At 40.8% G+C, this 14,319-nt stretch overlaps 1 protein-coding gene across 3 annotated transcripts in view; it reads right to left on the reverse strand.

Annotated features, from left to right (window-relative positions):
* Positions 1-318: 318 nt before the first annotated feature.
* The window catches only part of LOC103152122 (plakophilin-4-like), a 32,998-nt gene continuing 18,997 nt past the window's right edge, over positions 319-14,319 (reverse strand). For 2 of the 3 annotated variants that reach the window (XM_016660893.1, XM_007572468.2), the window contains exons 8-22: positions 10,785-10,955; positions 9,229-9,430; positions 8,354-8,486; positions 7,165-7,378; positions 6,020-6,203; positions 4,894-5,011; positions 3,594-3,788; positions 3,347-3,520; positions 2,594-2,744; positions 2,328-2,520; positions 1,691-1,775; positions 1,462-1,579; positions 1,256-1,384; positions 840-913; positions 499-753 (exon numbers count right to left, since the gene is read on the reverse strand). In XM_016660893.1, the coding sequence (XP_016516379.1) occupies positions 499-753; positions 840-913; positions 1,256-1,384; positions 1,462-1,579; positions 1,691-1,775; positions 2,328-2,520; positions 2,594-2,744; positions 3,347-3,520; positions 3,594-3,788; positions 4,894-5,011; positions 6,020-6,203; positions 7,165-7,378; positions 8,354-8,486; positions 9,229-9,430; positions 10,785-10,955 (2,396 nt within the window). Of the gene's footprint in view, positions 754-839; positions 914-1,255; positions 1,385-1,461; positions 1,580-1,690; positions 1,776-2,327; positions 2,521-2,593; positions 2,745-3,346; positions 3,521-3,593; positions 3,789-4,893; positions 5,012-6,019; positions 6,204-7,164; positions 7,379-8,353; positions 8,487-9,228; positions 9,431-10,784; positions 10,956-14,319 lie in introns of all 3 variants that reach the window. The other variant, XM_016660892.1, reaches the window with a different exon arrangement.

A 14,319-nucleotide genomic window follows, 5' to 3' on the forward strand; every position in this document is an offset into this window, starting at 1 on the left:
TTTAGAACTGCAGTACAGCTAGATGTTACAGGAGGTCAGAAAAGAAAAGTAACTTAAAAAGTCTCATAAAACATTAATTAAGAAACTGCATAAAAAGCTGTTTTTAAATGATGATTTAAATTTTTTTGAAATAAAAAAATCTGTATTCATCCAGCTAAATATTGAAAATACTTTTTCACAGAACTAGAGCTGAAAATGTGTCATGATGCGTTCATTTGAAGTATTGAAACGTTTTTCCCTTCATGCCATGTTTGATTGGCTCAAAACAATCAAACTAAACCAAACCTTGAGTTTAAACTGATAAAGTTCTGGATTTTCCTACTTACTTTCTGACCCACAGCGATTCGATCCTGGTCCTTCAGCCCATTTTCAACACAGATTCACATGCATCCGCAACTTTTCACCCAGACAAACGGCACGGTGCACTCCCCACGCAGAAAGACCCACAGAAACGCACGGTAAAGCTGGACGCACACTGCGTGTGAGTTTTGTTTGTGCCTACACCCAGGAGTCGGGGGACCCGGTGAACTTGTTGGCCCTGCTGGAAGGCCTCCGCGTGGTGGAGTAGAAGTCCACGTAGTTGGTGTTGGCTTTGAATCGGAGCGACTGGGTGGCGTAGCCGTCGGGCGAGGACGGCAGGTGGACCGCCTCGTCCTCGTAGGGCTCCTCGCCGTAGCCTTGAGGCGATGACAGGTACATTCGGTAGCTGTTGTAGTTCTTCCTGTCGGGTTCGTCATAGAATGGCTCTGGGTGCTACGGAGAAATACTGGAGTGAAATACTTGTTTCCACACCAGGCTGAAAGAAATATCCTTCAAAATCCATAAAAGTGAGTTCTTACCTGTGATCTTCGTATATCCTCTCCTGACTGGGAGGAATATGTCCCAATAAAATAGGGAGTTTTCCTGTCTGACCCTGTCAACAGACATTTCAATTTAGCATTAAAACAGGAGGGCAGGTGTGTCCAAAGTGTGGCCCAGGGGCCTTTTGTGGCCCTTGAAATGATTTTCGACCACAAATCAAGATTGGTACAAGTTTGGCCAACAAACATAAAACTATTGATGCCCACAGACGTTTACAAATGGTCTTTTTCCATTAAAAAGGTAACAGTTCAAAGCCCTTTTTTTTTTTTTGCATTTTCAATTTCATAAATTTTGTAGCTTGAACTAGCCAGTTTTGTCCTCCTGGGGAAACAGTTTGGACACCACGGCATTAGTGGCTCAAGTACACAACCCTGAGAAACGCCAAAATACCAACCTGTGTACTGCCGTTTGTGTAAACTGTCTCCATAATATGTGTCGAGTTGCATAGATGACTGCGCCCTCTGGTAGTTTGAGCTGTGTCTTCTTATCCCGAGCATGGCGGGTGAAGATGTTGCACTGCCACCTGGTGGTGAACACAAAGCAGGAAATGTTTACCTTAAAGTTAGGGTAAAATATGGAGGGCTATCTCACATTTCATACCTGACTGGATGACAGGGGACATCTGCAGAGGGCTGGTGGGCAGGGTCGGCTGGGAACGGTAGCGGTCTCTCTCCAGGGTGGACACTGGGGTGACAAAGTGAGTGTAGTTCCATCCGTCCTGTTTGCATGTGACACATCACAACAAGAAGTCAGATTCACTGGGAGGATCAAGCTTGTAACTGGACTGTTTTAAACGTTAACAGGAACCTTTGTTAAATTTTCCACCCACCTGTTTATAGAGACTCCTCAGCTCTCTGTATTGCCACAGTGTATTCAACACCTGAGCAGCAGCCTTCACTACTTTCATTGAGTACCTGAAACACCGTAACAAAGAAGAACCTGATTTTACTTTCAGTGTTCCCCAAAAAGCCAATACCAAAACATAACAGGAAATAAATACTAAAACAAGAAAATATACTTTCAGCAATATATTGTATGTGAACAGGGTATATGATCATTGGGCTTGCCATACTGGATTTGTAGCCATTGGGTTTAATGAATAAATGATATGAAGATGGAATTTCCATTTTGCATTATTTGAGCATTTGGCTTGCCGTACTGAAGTATATGAGCCTGGAGCTTGACATATATGATCATGTGAGCAATCAATTTGCTATGCTGGAGTAACTGAGCATTGTGCTTCCCGTACTGGAAAAAGTGCAGGATTTGCTACACATGATTAAATAGGTATTGAACTTGCCATACTGGGCTTTTTGAGTGCTGGACTTGCTGTACTGGATTATATGAGCATTGGGCTTGCCAAACAGCTTCCTTCACTTCTGTTAATCATCATGTTTTTGCCTGCTGCACATTCTGCCGTTCATCTTTAATTAAAAGTTGATGAAGGAAGCAGCCTCTGTTTTTACCCTTTCCCTCGTCCTTTGCTGATGTCCACCAGCTTCTCGATGCCGCCGCTGTCGGCCAGAGCTTTGGCGTTCTCCATGTTGCGGCTGGTGACCTCATGCAGCGTGCAGCAGACCGACGCCACCGTGTCGTCGGACAGTACCGAGGGTGTGCCGCCCGGCAGCCGGTTCACCAGGTCCCGCATGGCGTACTTTCCTGACATATTCAGACAGACTCATCTCATACAGGTGCTGCTTCTCCAGTTTGTCTATTGAGCGTGTGAGCGTACCGATCAGCTCCTTGTTGCGGCTGTCCAGCGCCATGTTTCTGAGTGCGGTTGCGACGGAGCAGACCACCCGGTCATTGTCCATCCTCAGCAGCTCCACCAGGATGGGCAAACCTTTCTCTTTACGCACAGCGGCTCGGATGTAGGCGGAGAACTGCAGATAAAAAACACAAACTGATTACCATACAACTCAGTTTACTTTTCCTGGAAAAGAAGAACGGTAAATTCCATCCATCCATTTTCTAACACCTTTGTCCCTTAGTGGGGTCAGGAGGGTTGATGATGCCTAAGAACTGTAAATTATTTAAAAAAAAAATTATCTTTATTGAGTCACAAAAAGGCAAATTTTACAAAGCATATAGTCACAATATCATGATGTCAGTTTCGATATTTCAGAAGAATAAGTAAATCTGTGCATCAAAATAAATTAAACAACCATTGCAACTCTATTTCCCAGGGAAAGATTACAATGTTACAAAAACACTGGAAGTCCAGATTTAAAGGAACTCAGTGTTTCAGCTGTTTTGCAGTTTTCTGGAATTTAAAGAAATGTCAATTAATGTGCATTAAATCAGGTTAAATGTTATTTACATCCAGGTATCTAGGGATGTTTTTTTTTTATTTTGTTACTGCTTTTACACTTCTTGAGCTTGAGAATATCTTGTAAGCCATTATTTGTCTCTTTTCTGTATTTTTTGTAGCTGGACTGTCTCAAAAGTAAAAAATGCTACGTTGTGAAGAACTGAGATGTTCTACCTTCCAGTTTCCGGCGGAGAGGTTCTGCAGGGAGCCGGCGGCGCCCTCCAGGGTGGCCGGGTTGGAGCTCTCAGCCAGCAGGTTGAGGTACGGCTTCACCACCATGGGGTGCCACAGCAGCTCCGCCCCCCTCAGAGACTGGCAGAAACCTGGGATGGGGCCGATGCCGTCCCACTGCCGGGCGGAGAGGACGTCAATAAACCTCAGGAATCAGATCAGGAAACGACTCTTTCCTCCGCCGTCATACCTTGCCTTCGGGCCAGCCGCCCCTCTTCCTGCCGCGCCGTCTCTTCCCCCAGCACAGGTAGTCCAGCTCCTTCACCGGCGAGGAGAAACCCAGCAGGGTGTCCAGCTCCTGGTTGCCAAGGAGACGGGAGGACGGCATCTCCACCTCCAGGCGGTATGAGAGGTTCCTCAGGGTGCAGACGCTGTTCTCCACAATCTGAAGGGGAGAAACGTTTTTTCTTTTTTAGCTGCATGAAAATAAAGAATTATAATTTGAGCCTGAAGGTGGCGCCACATGAAAATATTTGGAAAATCTGAATTTTAATCCAATAATTATAGCATGCCAAAAGATAAATATTGTTTTGTTTTACTTTGAAGCAATACATATAGTTGTTCTTATTTAAAGTTTCTAGAAACCACATAAAGTTTTTATTTCTATATGTTTAGGACCACAACCGAAGATTAAATCTTTCTGCTAGAACAAATCAGGCTTTTGGTTTTGCATAAAATGTTAATTTTGATATGATTAACTCAATAAAATCTAACTGTAATATATTTTTACATGTCCTTTGCATGAGCCACCAGTATTAGACTCCCCAATATGAATATCTGAGTCCACCACTAATAATAAGTAGAAAAAATATATTATCTAAAAAGTTCAGATTGTTGATCTGCTAAATAAAATTTTTTTCTCCATAAGATTGTCTGTTTATTTACATTTTGTGCAAGTAATACAAATTATTACTTATATTAAATATTTGGATAAATCTTAGATGACCTATGATAAAAACAACAAAAAAATTGTCAGACTTCTTCCCACAGCTTTACTTATAATTAAATAATAAAATAATAATAAAACTGATTATTTTTATACATATAAGTGTTTTACGTTTGTTGTACTTTTTATACATGTTCTTTTATACATGAATGGTGTTCCATTAATAGGAACATCATTCCTATTAATGATGTGTTAATAGGAATGAAGTCAATTAAAATATATATTTTATCCATTATTTATTCAATTATATTCATTTTTGTGCCAGAACCTCTATAATAAAAAAATACCCTTAATACATTTTTTAAATTGCTCAAATAAATATTGATTTTCTTTTTTATATAAAATGGTTGTTATTCAAACTTTTTTCTTGTTTTTTTTTTGTTTTTGTTTTGTTTTTTTTTGTTTTGTTTTTTTTTTTTTTACAAATAGCCCCCTTTCTCCCGCCAGTAGCAGACCCTGCATTAATCATTTCTAGGACCGGCCCTGATCCTCTGCTTCTCTCCTGCTGGGAATAAACTGAGAAGCATGACGACGGCGGCAACACCTTGCTGTCGTAGTCCGAGGTGTTGACGCAGGCCTTCAGGATGTGCAGCAGCGAGTCGACCAGGCCTTCGCAGCAGCGCAACTGGCTCCTCGCCTCCTCCCCCGCCGAGCTCAGGTTCCTGACACACAAACACACACCGGCGGTTCAGGCGGCGCTGCAGTGCGCGGATTCCCCCACAGGGTGGCCTGAAAGCTGCCCGGATACAGGAGAGGAGGGAGCCGCCCCTCCAATAGGAGCGGAACGACCGCACAGCAGCACTGAACTCCCACAATGCATTTCTATACCATCAATCTACAGCTGCACATCAGCGTGAGTGAAGGGAAGCGCTGCAGGCTGCAGAGGATGGAGTTTCAGGAGAATCTGTGCACCAGCTAAACTTGGGATTAACACACTTTGCACTTTAAAGCAGCTGATTTTTTTCACCTTAATTAATGTACAAGAAAAGCTTTTAAATGAGACGCATCAACACTTCACAGCTGGACAAAATCTGCAGAGTTATAGAATCGTTAAGATGACAAATAAATCCAGATGGAAGTGATTAACATAATAAAACATCAAGCAGCTCAGCAGCTTAACGAGGCAGAATCAAAATAATGTAACTTTTTTTCATGTTATAACTACAAGCTTGAAAAAAATGGATTTTAAGTGATACACAAAAACAAAGTGAAGCATAATAGACAGGTGGAAGATAAAAAGACAGTTTTCAACACTTTTTACAAATAAAAACAAAACAAAGTGTGATTTAAGTTGATATTTATGCACCCTGGTTACATTAGTTTCCAGCTGTAAATCTTTAAGTAGCTTTGAACTACTTTTTTTTTTTTTGCAAAATTAAAGAGTGGACTTTGACTAGGCCATTCTACCTTGTTTCAACTCATTTCTATTTTTCAATTAAAACAATAAATTATTTCATTATGAGTCCATTCTTTTCTATTTACCTGCTCAGCAATAAATTAAAAATGTAATATTTTAACAAAACAAAGTAAAAAAAGAAAAAATTGTTGTAGGTCTTAAAAAAAAGGGAAAAAGAAAATACAAGAACGTTAAATGTGCTTGAAAACCGCAAGATATACTTTTAATACGGTTTAGTTTAGGTTGTGAGGGGTGCGTTTGATTCGCGGCTCACCGCAGACAGCCGGTGGTGTTGCGCAGCAGCATGGAGGACTGGAACTTGACTTTGTGTTCGTCGCGGTGGGAGGCGGTGCTCCAGCCCGAGTGGGGGATGACCACCGTGTTGGTCAGCGTGCTCAGGGCGTCGCGGATGATGGTCATCTTCACCGCGTCGCAGGAGGAGAGGTTCCACAGGACGCCTGACCAATCAGAAACAAACACTGAGATCTTGCACGAGGATATTTGCTTTAGAAACAAGATCAGAAACACTTGGTTTCCTTATAAAACAGGATAGATAAAGTGATGTTTCAACCATGCAGGTACATCTGTGAACGTGAAGCACTGTGCATGGAGTTGTTGAAGAGCATCTTCAAAGAAACGGAGCAGCCCGCTCTGTAATCATCCCAATCCAGAGCTGAGTGTTTAAGAATAGCAGCTCTCTCAGTGAAAGGACTCGTCCCTGTGTTTCTAGCAGCTTCAGATCCGCTGGTGCTCGACAGTATGTGCCGCGCCATCGGCGCCGTCCTGTTTCCAAAGCACATTATCTGAGCATCTGTCCCGGCGGCTGTGCCGAGATCCGCTCCGCCAACAGTGCGCGGCGAGTGTTTAAGCCTCTGCCACTCTCACCTCCCACCGAACAGCCAATCCACGGATTAATGCGCCGCCTGCGAGCCAGCCAGCCGGTCAGACGGCGCCGCAGAGCGACGCGCAGTCATCGAGCTGGCCAGCTGGCCGACAGGCCTCGCTAGCAGGAGAACTCCCACGCACCTCACAGCGGGATTTCAGAGTGTCACGTTGGGTTTGGAGACAGATTTTAGTCATTTTGGGTGCTGAAATCAAATGTCTGCTATAATAAATATACATAAAGCTTAAATAATTTGATTGCAAGCAAGGCTGAACTCACCGACAATTGTTCAAGCTGCAGAGTTGTGCGGAAAATATTTTAACCTTTTTATTTATTTTTTGTCATTCTTGGGGTTTTTTTAAACTAGTTTTTATGTCTTTTAAAAAAAAATAACATACCACATTGGACTGAAACATGTAACAACATATTGTGTCATAAGGAAAGCTGCTGTTCTGGATTGTATCATATCGCAGCACATACATGATGCAGCTGCAGTTAGCTAGCTTAGCAGGGTTAGCCGAAGCTAACATCCGTACCGGTGACGAGCTCGCGAACTTCGTTGTCTGTGGTTTTCCTGAGGAGGCGCAGCAGAGCCGGAACGCCGCCGCAGTTCCTCAGCGCCACCTTGTTGTTGTCGGTGGCTTTGCCGTACACCAGGTTCCTCAGAGCTCCGCAGGCGCTCTTCTGGACCTCCGGCGTCTTGTGATCCAGTAGATCCACCAGGTGCTGGATCCCTCCCAGGTGGCACACCTACACATCCAAAACCAAACAGCTCCGTTTGTGTTATTCTTAAAGTACTGAACAGCTGACTGTGTGTCTTGAGTAAAACTAAAACCTCATTTTTAGGGCTGTAATTAACAATTATTTTAGTTATTGATGAACCTATTGATTATTCCGAATGAAAAAAAAAATTCCATTTTCATTTTATAACTTAAGTTTTTTTTTATACAATATTAGAAATACATAGAAGACCCAAATAACTGAATACATTTTTAATTTAGAAAATGAACATTTTATTGCAGTAACATCATTCCTTTAGCGAACGCTTTGTCATTTGTAACAATGGATACAGATCTATAACATTTCTTAATTTAATTTTGGGTTAGACTGAATTATTTTAACATAATTTGAACCAGGTGAAACTATGCCATTTTAGAAGTTATGAATTGAACAAATTTACAGAAAAAGAAGGAATTTTAGCCTTACATGCAAAATGTATATGTAGATTTTGTAAAGATTTGACTAAATTTCTAATCTGAGGGAGTTTTTCTGCCCTTTTTTTAAATCTGTACACTCTGGTTAATGATTAATCAGTGACTAAATTAGTTGATAAATCATTCTAGCCTGACTCATTTTCAAGGAAATGCTGCGACATTAAAAACCTCCTGCATATGAAGCCACAGTGAAAGCGTTGGCTGCAGGATTTCAGAGCAGAGAAAGTTTGGCTCCGATGTCGGGTGACGTTTTCTTTGGAGCAGATGGTGCTTTGGCTCTGAATCTGGCTGCCTTTCATAAAAAGTCAAATTTAAACTTTAACGGCTTAGAAACACCCAGAGCAGCGATGGATAAAGGAAAGTAAAATGAAAAACATCCTGAATAGAGAAATATAACCGCGTTTACTTCATGAAGCTCGAACAGCAGCAGGTTTTCTCAGAGTGACGCTTGTCTGTGACGCATCGTCTTATTTTTATCCAGACCGCCGCCCAGCGTGCCTCGTCACCTTACCTCCACCTTCACCCTGTTGTCTCCGTAGCACAGGTGCTGCAGGTAGGCGGCGGCGTTGGCCTGGACGGAGGGGAAGTGATGCTGCAGCATGTGGATGACCTCTGGCAGCTCCGGGTCACGCCACGCAAACTCCCTGAGCCCAGACAACATCGCGGGTCAGTTTGTTGCTTTTGGACGTTGATTCCAACTAAGCTAAACATAATTTTTCATAAGATCCTCTAAATATTTCCCATTTCAAAACTAAAAACTCATAATTTTAAATATTTCCTGCAATTTTCAGCCTATTTTTGCAAACTAAGCACAAACATTAAATGTAATTTGGATCCAAATCTTTACAAAAACAACAAAAGCAGAAGATTAGCTTCAACTGACTACAGCGATCATGTTTATTTTTGATTCAGTTACTCAGAATCAAGAAATCCCTTGAATAGGACCTGGATGACAGCATGAAGTAGGCAAAAAGACGTCACAAACCTGCCCAAAATCTAAATAAATCAAGAACAGATGTGAAACAAAGTCACTGACATTATCAGTCTGGAAAAGGTTATGAAGTTACATCAGCAAGTCCCTTTCTAAATGGTAAAAAAAAACATATGGAAGGTTTTGGAGTGGTCTAGTCAAAGTCCAGACGTAAAAATCCTCCAACGTTGCAGAATTAAAACAATTCATGCAAGAAAAGTGGGTCAAAATTCGTCCACAATGATGATAAAGAGTCAGTTCCATCATCAATATACCTTTGATAAATACTTATTAGCCTGAATATACATTTCAGAATATGAATATTTACTGACTGAATTACAGGAAATGCCTTTAACAGAAACAACCAGGAGACTGTGAAGGAGAGCCGAAACATTTCTAGTGCGGTTTCTGAGTACCTGGGGTCCTTGTGGATGCTTTCGATGGACGGCGTGCGAGTGATGACCCGGTCCACCAGCGCCGAGTGTCTGTGGGAGTACACAGGCTCAGTGGACACCCTGACGGAGTCGACGAACGCCGCCGCTGAGCTCAGCCCGTAGCTGCTTCTTTGGTACGGCAGCGTGCCGCAATGGCTTGTGGTCCGAGGAAGGGTCCCCATACCTGAGTTTAGAAAATACAACAAAAAAAAAAAACACGTTATGAGCTCTAAAAGGAGACTAACCATTTAAATTGGACACAATGTCTGAAAGGCAGCTTAAATAACGACTAAACAAAATTAAAATGGCTCCTCGGATACTTCACCATCGCCCTCCACAGAGCGCTCAGCTGTAATTCTTTCCATTAGGAAGCTGCAAAGGAACATGAAAGGCTTCAGCCTAATTAAGAGCTGACCTCAGGGAGCAATAATAATCACAGCTTCCCAGCCTGCAAACCACATTTTACAGAGTTTTTTTTTTTAAAGAAATGATCTGAGGAGAAGCAAAGGCCTTAAGACGAGGGGAGTGGCAGGCTTTGGTGTGGAGATCAGGTTGTTTGTGCCATTTAAATACGACTTAAATGCAAATTAATGCGCTGGGAGAAATTTGAAGTCTTCTGTTTTTGAAGACTGGCGTCAAAAATACATTTCTTCCCACAACTGGGACCAGATGAACTGAAATTTATTGAGGAGGTTTATTACTGTTGAAAGGTCAAGAAAATTCATTATATTATGTGAACATAGTAAAAGCATTGAGACCCTTCACATTTGATCACAACCATAAAGTTTTATGAGAAAGACGAACACAAAGTGGTGCATAAAAGTGAAAAATATTCTGAGGATAAAAATGTCTCTTTTAGTCTGGGGTCAATGACTTTTACATTTTTACCTTCAGTCCAGCAAACAAACTAAAAAAAAAGCTTCTCTTATTATCCCTAATATTGGACATTTGATAACATTTTTGATTTAAAATAATTTTACTAGTGTCTCAATTGGGAAACTAGTAAGATTTTTTAATTGAACCTTCTGTCAAAAACGACCAAAGTCTGCAACATATGAAGAAAAATTACTTCTATTTATACCTTACACTATAATTTTTATTTTTTCTGGAAATTTTACACTTATATTGCATCAAAACATCTCATAAAAACTCCTAAAGCATTTTTATTAAAACAATGCTCTGTTCTTTAGTGTTTGGTGGATTGCTGGTCCAGTGCAGCCAGCTGCACGATGGTGGCAGCATAATGCTATGGGATGCAGGGAAAGGGAAGCAGGTCAAAGGTGAGAGTAATCCTAAAGGCTAAAAAAGGTTTGATACTCCATCTTCCAATTAACAGCAGCTCTAAACATGCAGCCAGAAGCTGTAGTGTAGCTTAATCTGACCTAGTCAAAGTCCAGACCTAAATCTAACTGAGAGTCTGTGGAAATACAACTGGAAGAATTAGCAACATTTTCTGTGTCTAGACATGAAAAGCTGCTTCGTGTTGCTGCATCACTCAGATTCTCCATCTGTTTCTGGTGGTTGTGAGGGTGCAGTACCTGCGTTTGCTCTGTAGAGGGAGCCCTGCGGGTCGTGGGTGGGGCTGTGGTACAGGGGGCTTTGGAAGGAGCGGTCGTCGAAAACAGGCGTCATCTGGCAGTCTGGTGACAGGGCGGCCCGCAGCTCGGGGTCCATCTGGGTCCCGTGGCCGGCATAGGAGCTGTGCAGCCCTGCAGGAGCACAAAACATGAACCTTATTGTCTAATTATTGATCAATTATTACTATAGATCAGTGCAAACGGTTTTAATCGTCTGGGTTCTAACAGTTTAGCTCTATATCGATGTGACTTTTTGTCTAATTCAGTCAGTTTTTAGTGTGTTTGCGTGTTTTTATGCATCATCATTGGCTAGTCATAGAAGTAGTTTTAGTTTTTTCATGCTTTGGTTGAGTTTTAGGTGCAGAATTTAGAAAAGTATTGTATTGTGATTATGCATGAATTGATTGAATATTTAACAGACGATGCCATTTTCAACTAACTGGGGTTTTCTTCAAACTTTTGCTGTCGCCATTTTGCGGATTAGCATAAGTCTGACGTGAAAATCAGTTTCACATCAGTTCCAAAAACTAACAGATTCAAAAACACAAAAATACAGGATATTATATCTATAACTTCAGTATGTTTTAGCCAGTTTTAAAAACACTCAATATAATTCCAGTTAGTTATAGTTTCTCCCCATTAATCATCATTTTTATTCATTCCAGTGAATGAAAATGTTTCAGTTTTTGTTGCTTTTATTCACCTTTTCGTGGAAAGCATTCATATTTCATGGAGACTTTGTGCAAAACGCCTGCATGCAAAGCGGAGAGAATTCGCCGTTCGGCTTAAAGATCCGCACCACGACTCTGGTCACTGGGTTTGCTGCAGGCCTTGGCATCAGCAAGTCAAACAAACGGGGCGAAGGGTTTTTCCATCCTCCAATCTCGCAGCAGATCAGCTCAAAGAGCGCCCCAATTATAAAGAGGCTTCAGGGCAGAAGAGGGAGGGAGGACAGACTCAGCTGAGCAGCTCAAGCGAAAGATTTGCACATAAAGCTGGTGATGAAGGAGTCATTTCCCTGCTGCGCTTCTCTTTTTTTATGATTTACATAAATTTCCTGTTAAGATCAACTGCAGAACATAAAGAACTGTGAGCCTGGGACAGTCGGGACATTTATGTCTCCCTTCTCAGTCTTCAGCTGCAGAAAGCAGATCTGTAATCTGCAAGTTAGAGGATTTTGAAGGCAGAAGGAAGCGGCTGCTTCAAGAGGAGAGGTTTGGACCGACTCATTTATTATTACGGCAGTTATGAAACGGGATGTTATTTAACTCCATTAATTATGAAGACGACTCAATCCTAAAGTCCCCAGGAGAATAAATTCACTTCTATGTTTCTTCAAATGTTTTTGGATGTTTTTACAAAGTAGATTTTTTTTTTTTGGTTCAAGCTGCGCTAGACTGATTAAAATAAATATTATTTTAATAAAACATAAGTACAGTAAGTTGGGTTTTGTAGGATTTTAGCTTAATTAGTGGAACAAATGGGTAAAAAAACACCATCAAAAATATTATACTATTAAATAATACTGTAATCATTTTTATTAAGTGTGCCATGAAATCCAACATTTATTGCCTGACGTATCAATAATGATACAAAACATGAGAAATCCATGTGATGATTCATTAAAAACATCTAATAAACAGTTAAAATAATTAAGGTAAAGACTCAAAAGTACCTTAAAAGAAAAGGAAACTTTAGTTTAAATAGGATTTAAGTGAGAAAGGAGGACAACAAGAACATTTTGTCCAACGAGAAACAAAATAAAAAACGTTTTTCACTTGGATTTCAGCTTCAAGCTACCAGTTTAAATACTAAAGCAGTTTCAGCTGATGTGTTTTTAAAGCTGTTTAATACCGTTTTGTTCTTCTGTTAAAACCATTCATCAGTGCTTTGCTCCTTATGGTTTCTGCTGAGTTTAGACGCCTCCAAACTGGTTCTCCCAAACATCAACAACACTTCTTAGTGAAGGTTTTTTTCACAATAAAAAGGCTCACCAGTCAGCGTCTGCTCGTTGGCAGAGTCCCCGTCTCTACCTAATCTACCATTATTACTGGCCTAATCATGTGGCTCCATCTATTGCTTATCTCCCTCATGTAATCTGGGATTATCATGGATCTGCAGGGTAACCCAGAATAAGTCTGGAAACAACATATATGCCACTTAGCAGGAATTTCTATCGCATTTTCACACATGCAGAACCATAAAAGAGCATGAAAGCGTCTGCAGCTCGGTCTCGATTTAAACAGGATGAAAACCATCTGCAAATCTGTGCGGCGCCGGGCTTTGCGACAGAATCGGACCTATATGGGTCAGAGTGAGCGGCTTTGGGCAGCATGCAGGAGTAAATCTGCGTCTCTGCAGCCTCAGCAGGGAGAGCCGTCGATAAACAGCTAATAAAAGCAGGAGGGATGATAAATCTGGCTTAATGTTTGCAGAAGAAAGACTTTTCAGCTCGGAGAGATCCTGGTGCCAAAGTTAAACACAGTCAGTTCAAAGCTACATTGATGCGTTTCTTTTTTGGTGGGAAATTTGCTCCGAGTGCGCCTCAAAGACGTTTGTAAGCCGGGCTCAGCGAAGACTCTGGCAGCAGCACAGAAATAATCCTTTCTCAAGTTTCTCAGCAAGACGCGGCTGTCTCAGCCAATCAGAGAGGCACAAAGAGGAAGGATCGCATCTCCAGGGACGTCAATTAGCTGCCCGTCATCTGGGAAGAAAGTTACAGCTAAATGTCAAAAACGAGAACCATTAGATCGCTCTTTGATCCGACAGTGACGGCAGGATGAGAAATAATAAATCAGCAGGACTGATGAACCGACAACCCAGAGAAAATTCAAAGGTTTTCTGTGTAATTTACAGCTGGTGCAGATTCAGAGGGAATAAGGCTGCAACTAACAATCATTTGCAGATTTTTCATTTACATAAGCATTTTTTATGCAATGTTAAAAAAATAAATTTTTCAAATAAGAAAATATTTTTAAATATCTAAAATGCAACAATATCATTGATTTAGTGAGCATTTTATCATTTGTAGAAGCTAAAATTACTTCTAACATCAACATGTGAAAATCTCAGTTCTTTCTGCTTGACTAAATATCAATACAGTGATCTGTTGATTAGTTTTTGATCAATCACTTAACAATTGTATCACAAAATGTGCTGAATAGGCCTTTTTTTGTTTTGTTTTCTTTTCTTTTTACAAAATTTGAACCCTAAAACTATGTATTTAAGTCTTTTATCTTAAATGGAAACTTTTTATGTTATTTTTGTACAGTTTCGGTTTAATAAACCCTCAGAATGTGTTTTTTCAGTCTTAACACTCAAGTTAACAATTAACCAATGACTAAATTAGATGATAATTATTTCAATAATCGATTCATAATGACTCAGGTCTAGATAGAAATAATAAAATAGACAGTTTGAAGGCTGTAGGACCATCTTACAGTCGTCCTGGTCACCTGTTACCGGGCAAAGCTGATTTGTAGAAATTTCTGTTTAC

The sequence above is a fragment of the Poecilia formosa genome, unplaced genomic scaffold (genome assembly GCF_000485575.1).
Source record: "Poecilia formosa unplaced genomic scaffold, Poecilia_formosa-5.1.2 Scaffold301, whole genome shotgun sequence".
NCBI lineage: Eukaryota > Metazoa > Chordata > Actinopteri > Cyprinodontiformes > Poeciliidae > Poecilia > Poecilia formosa.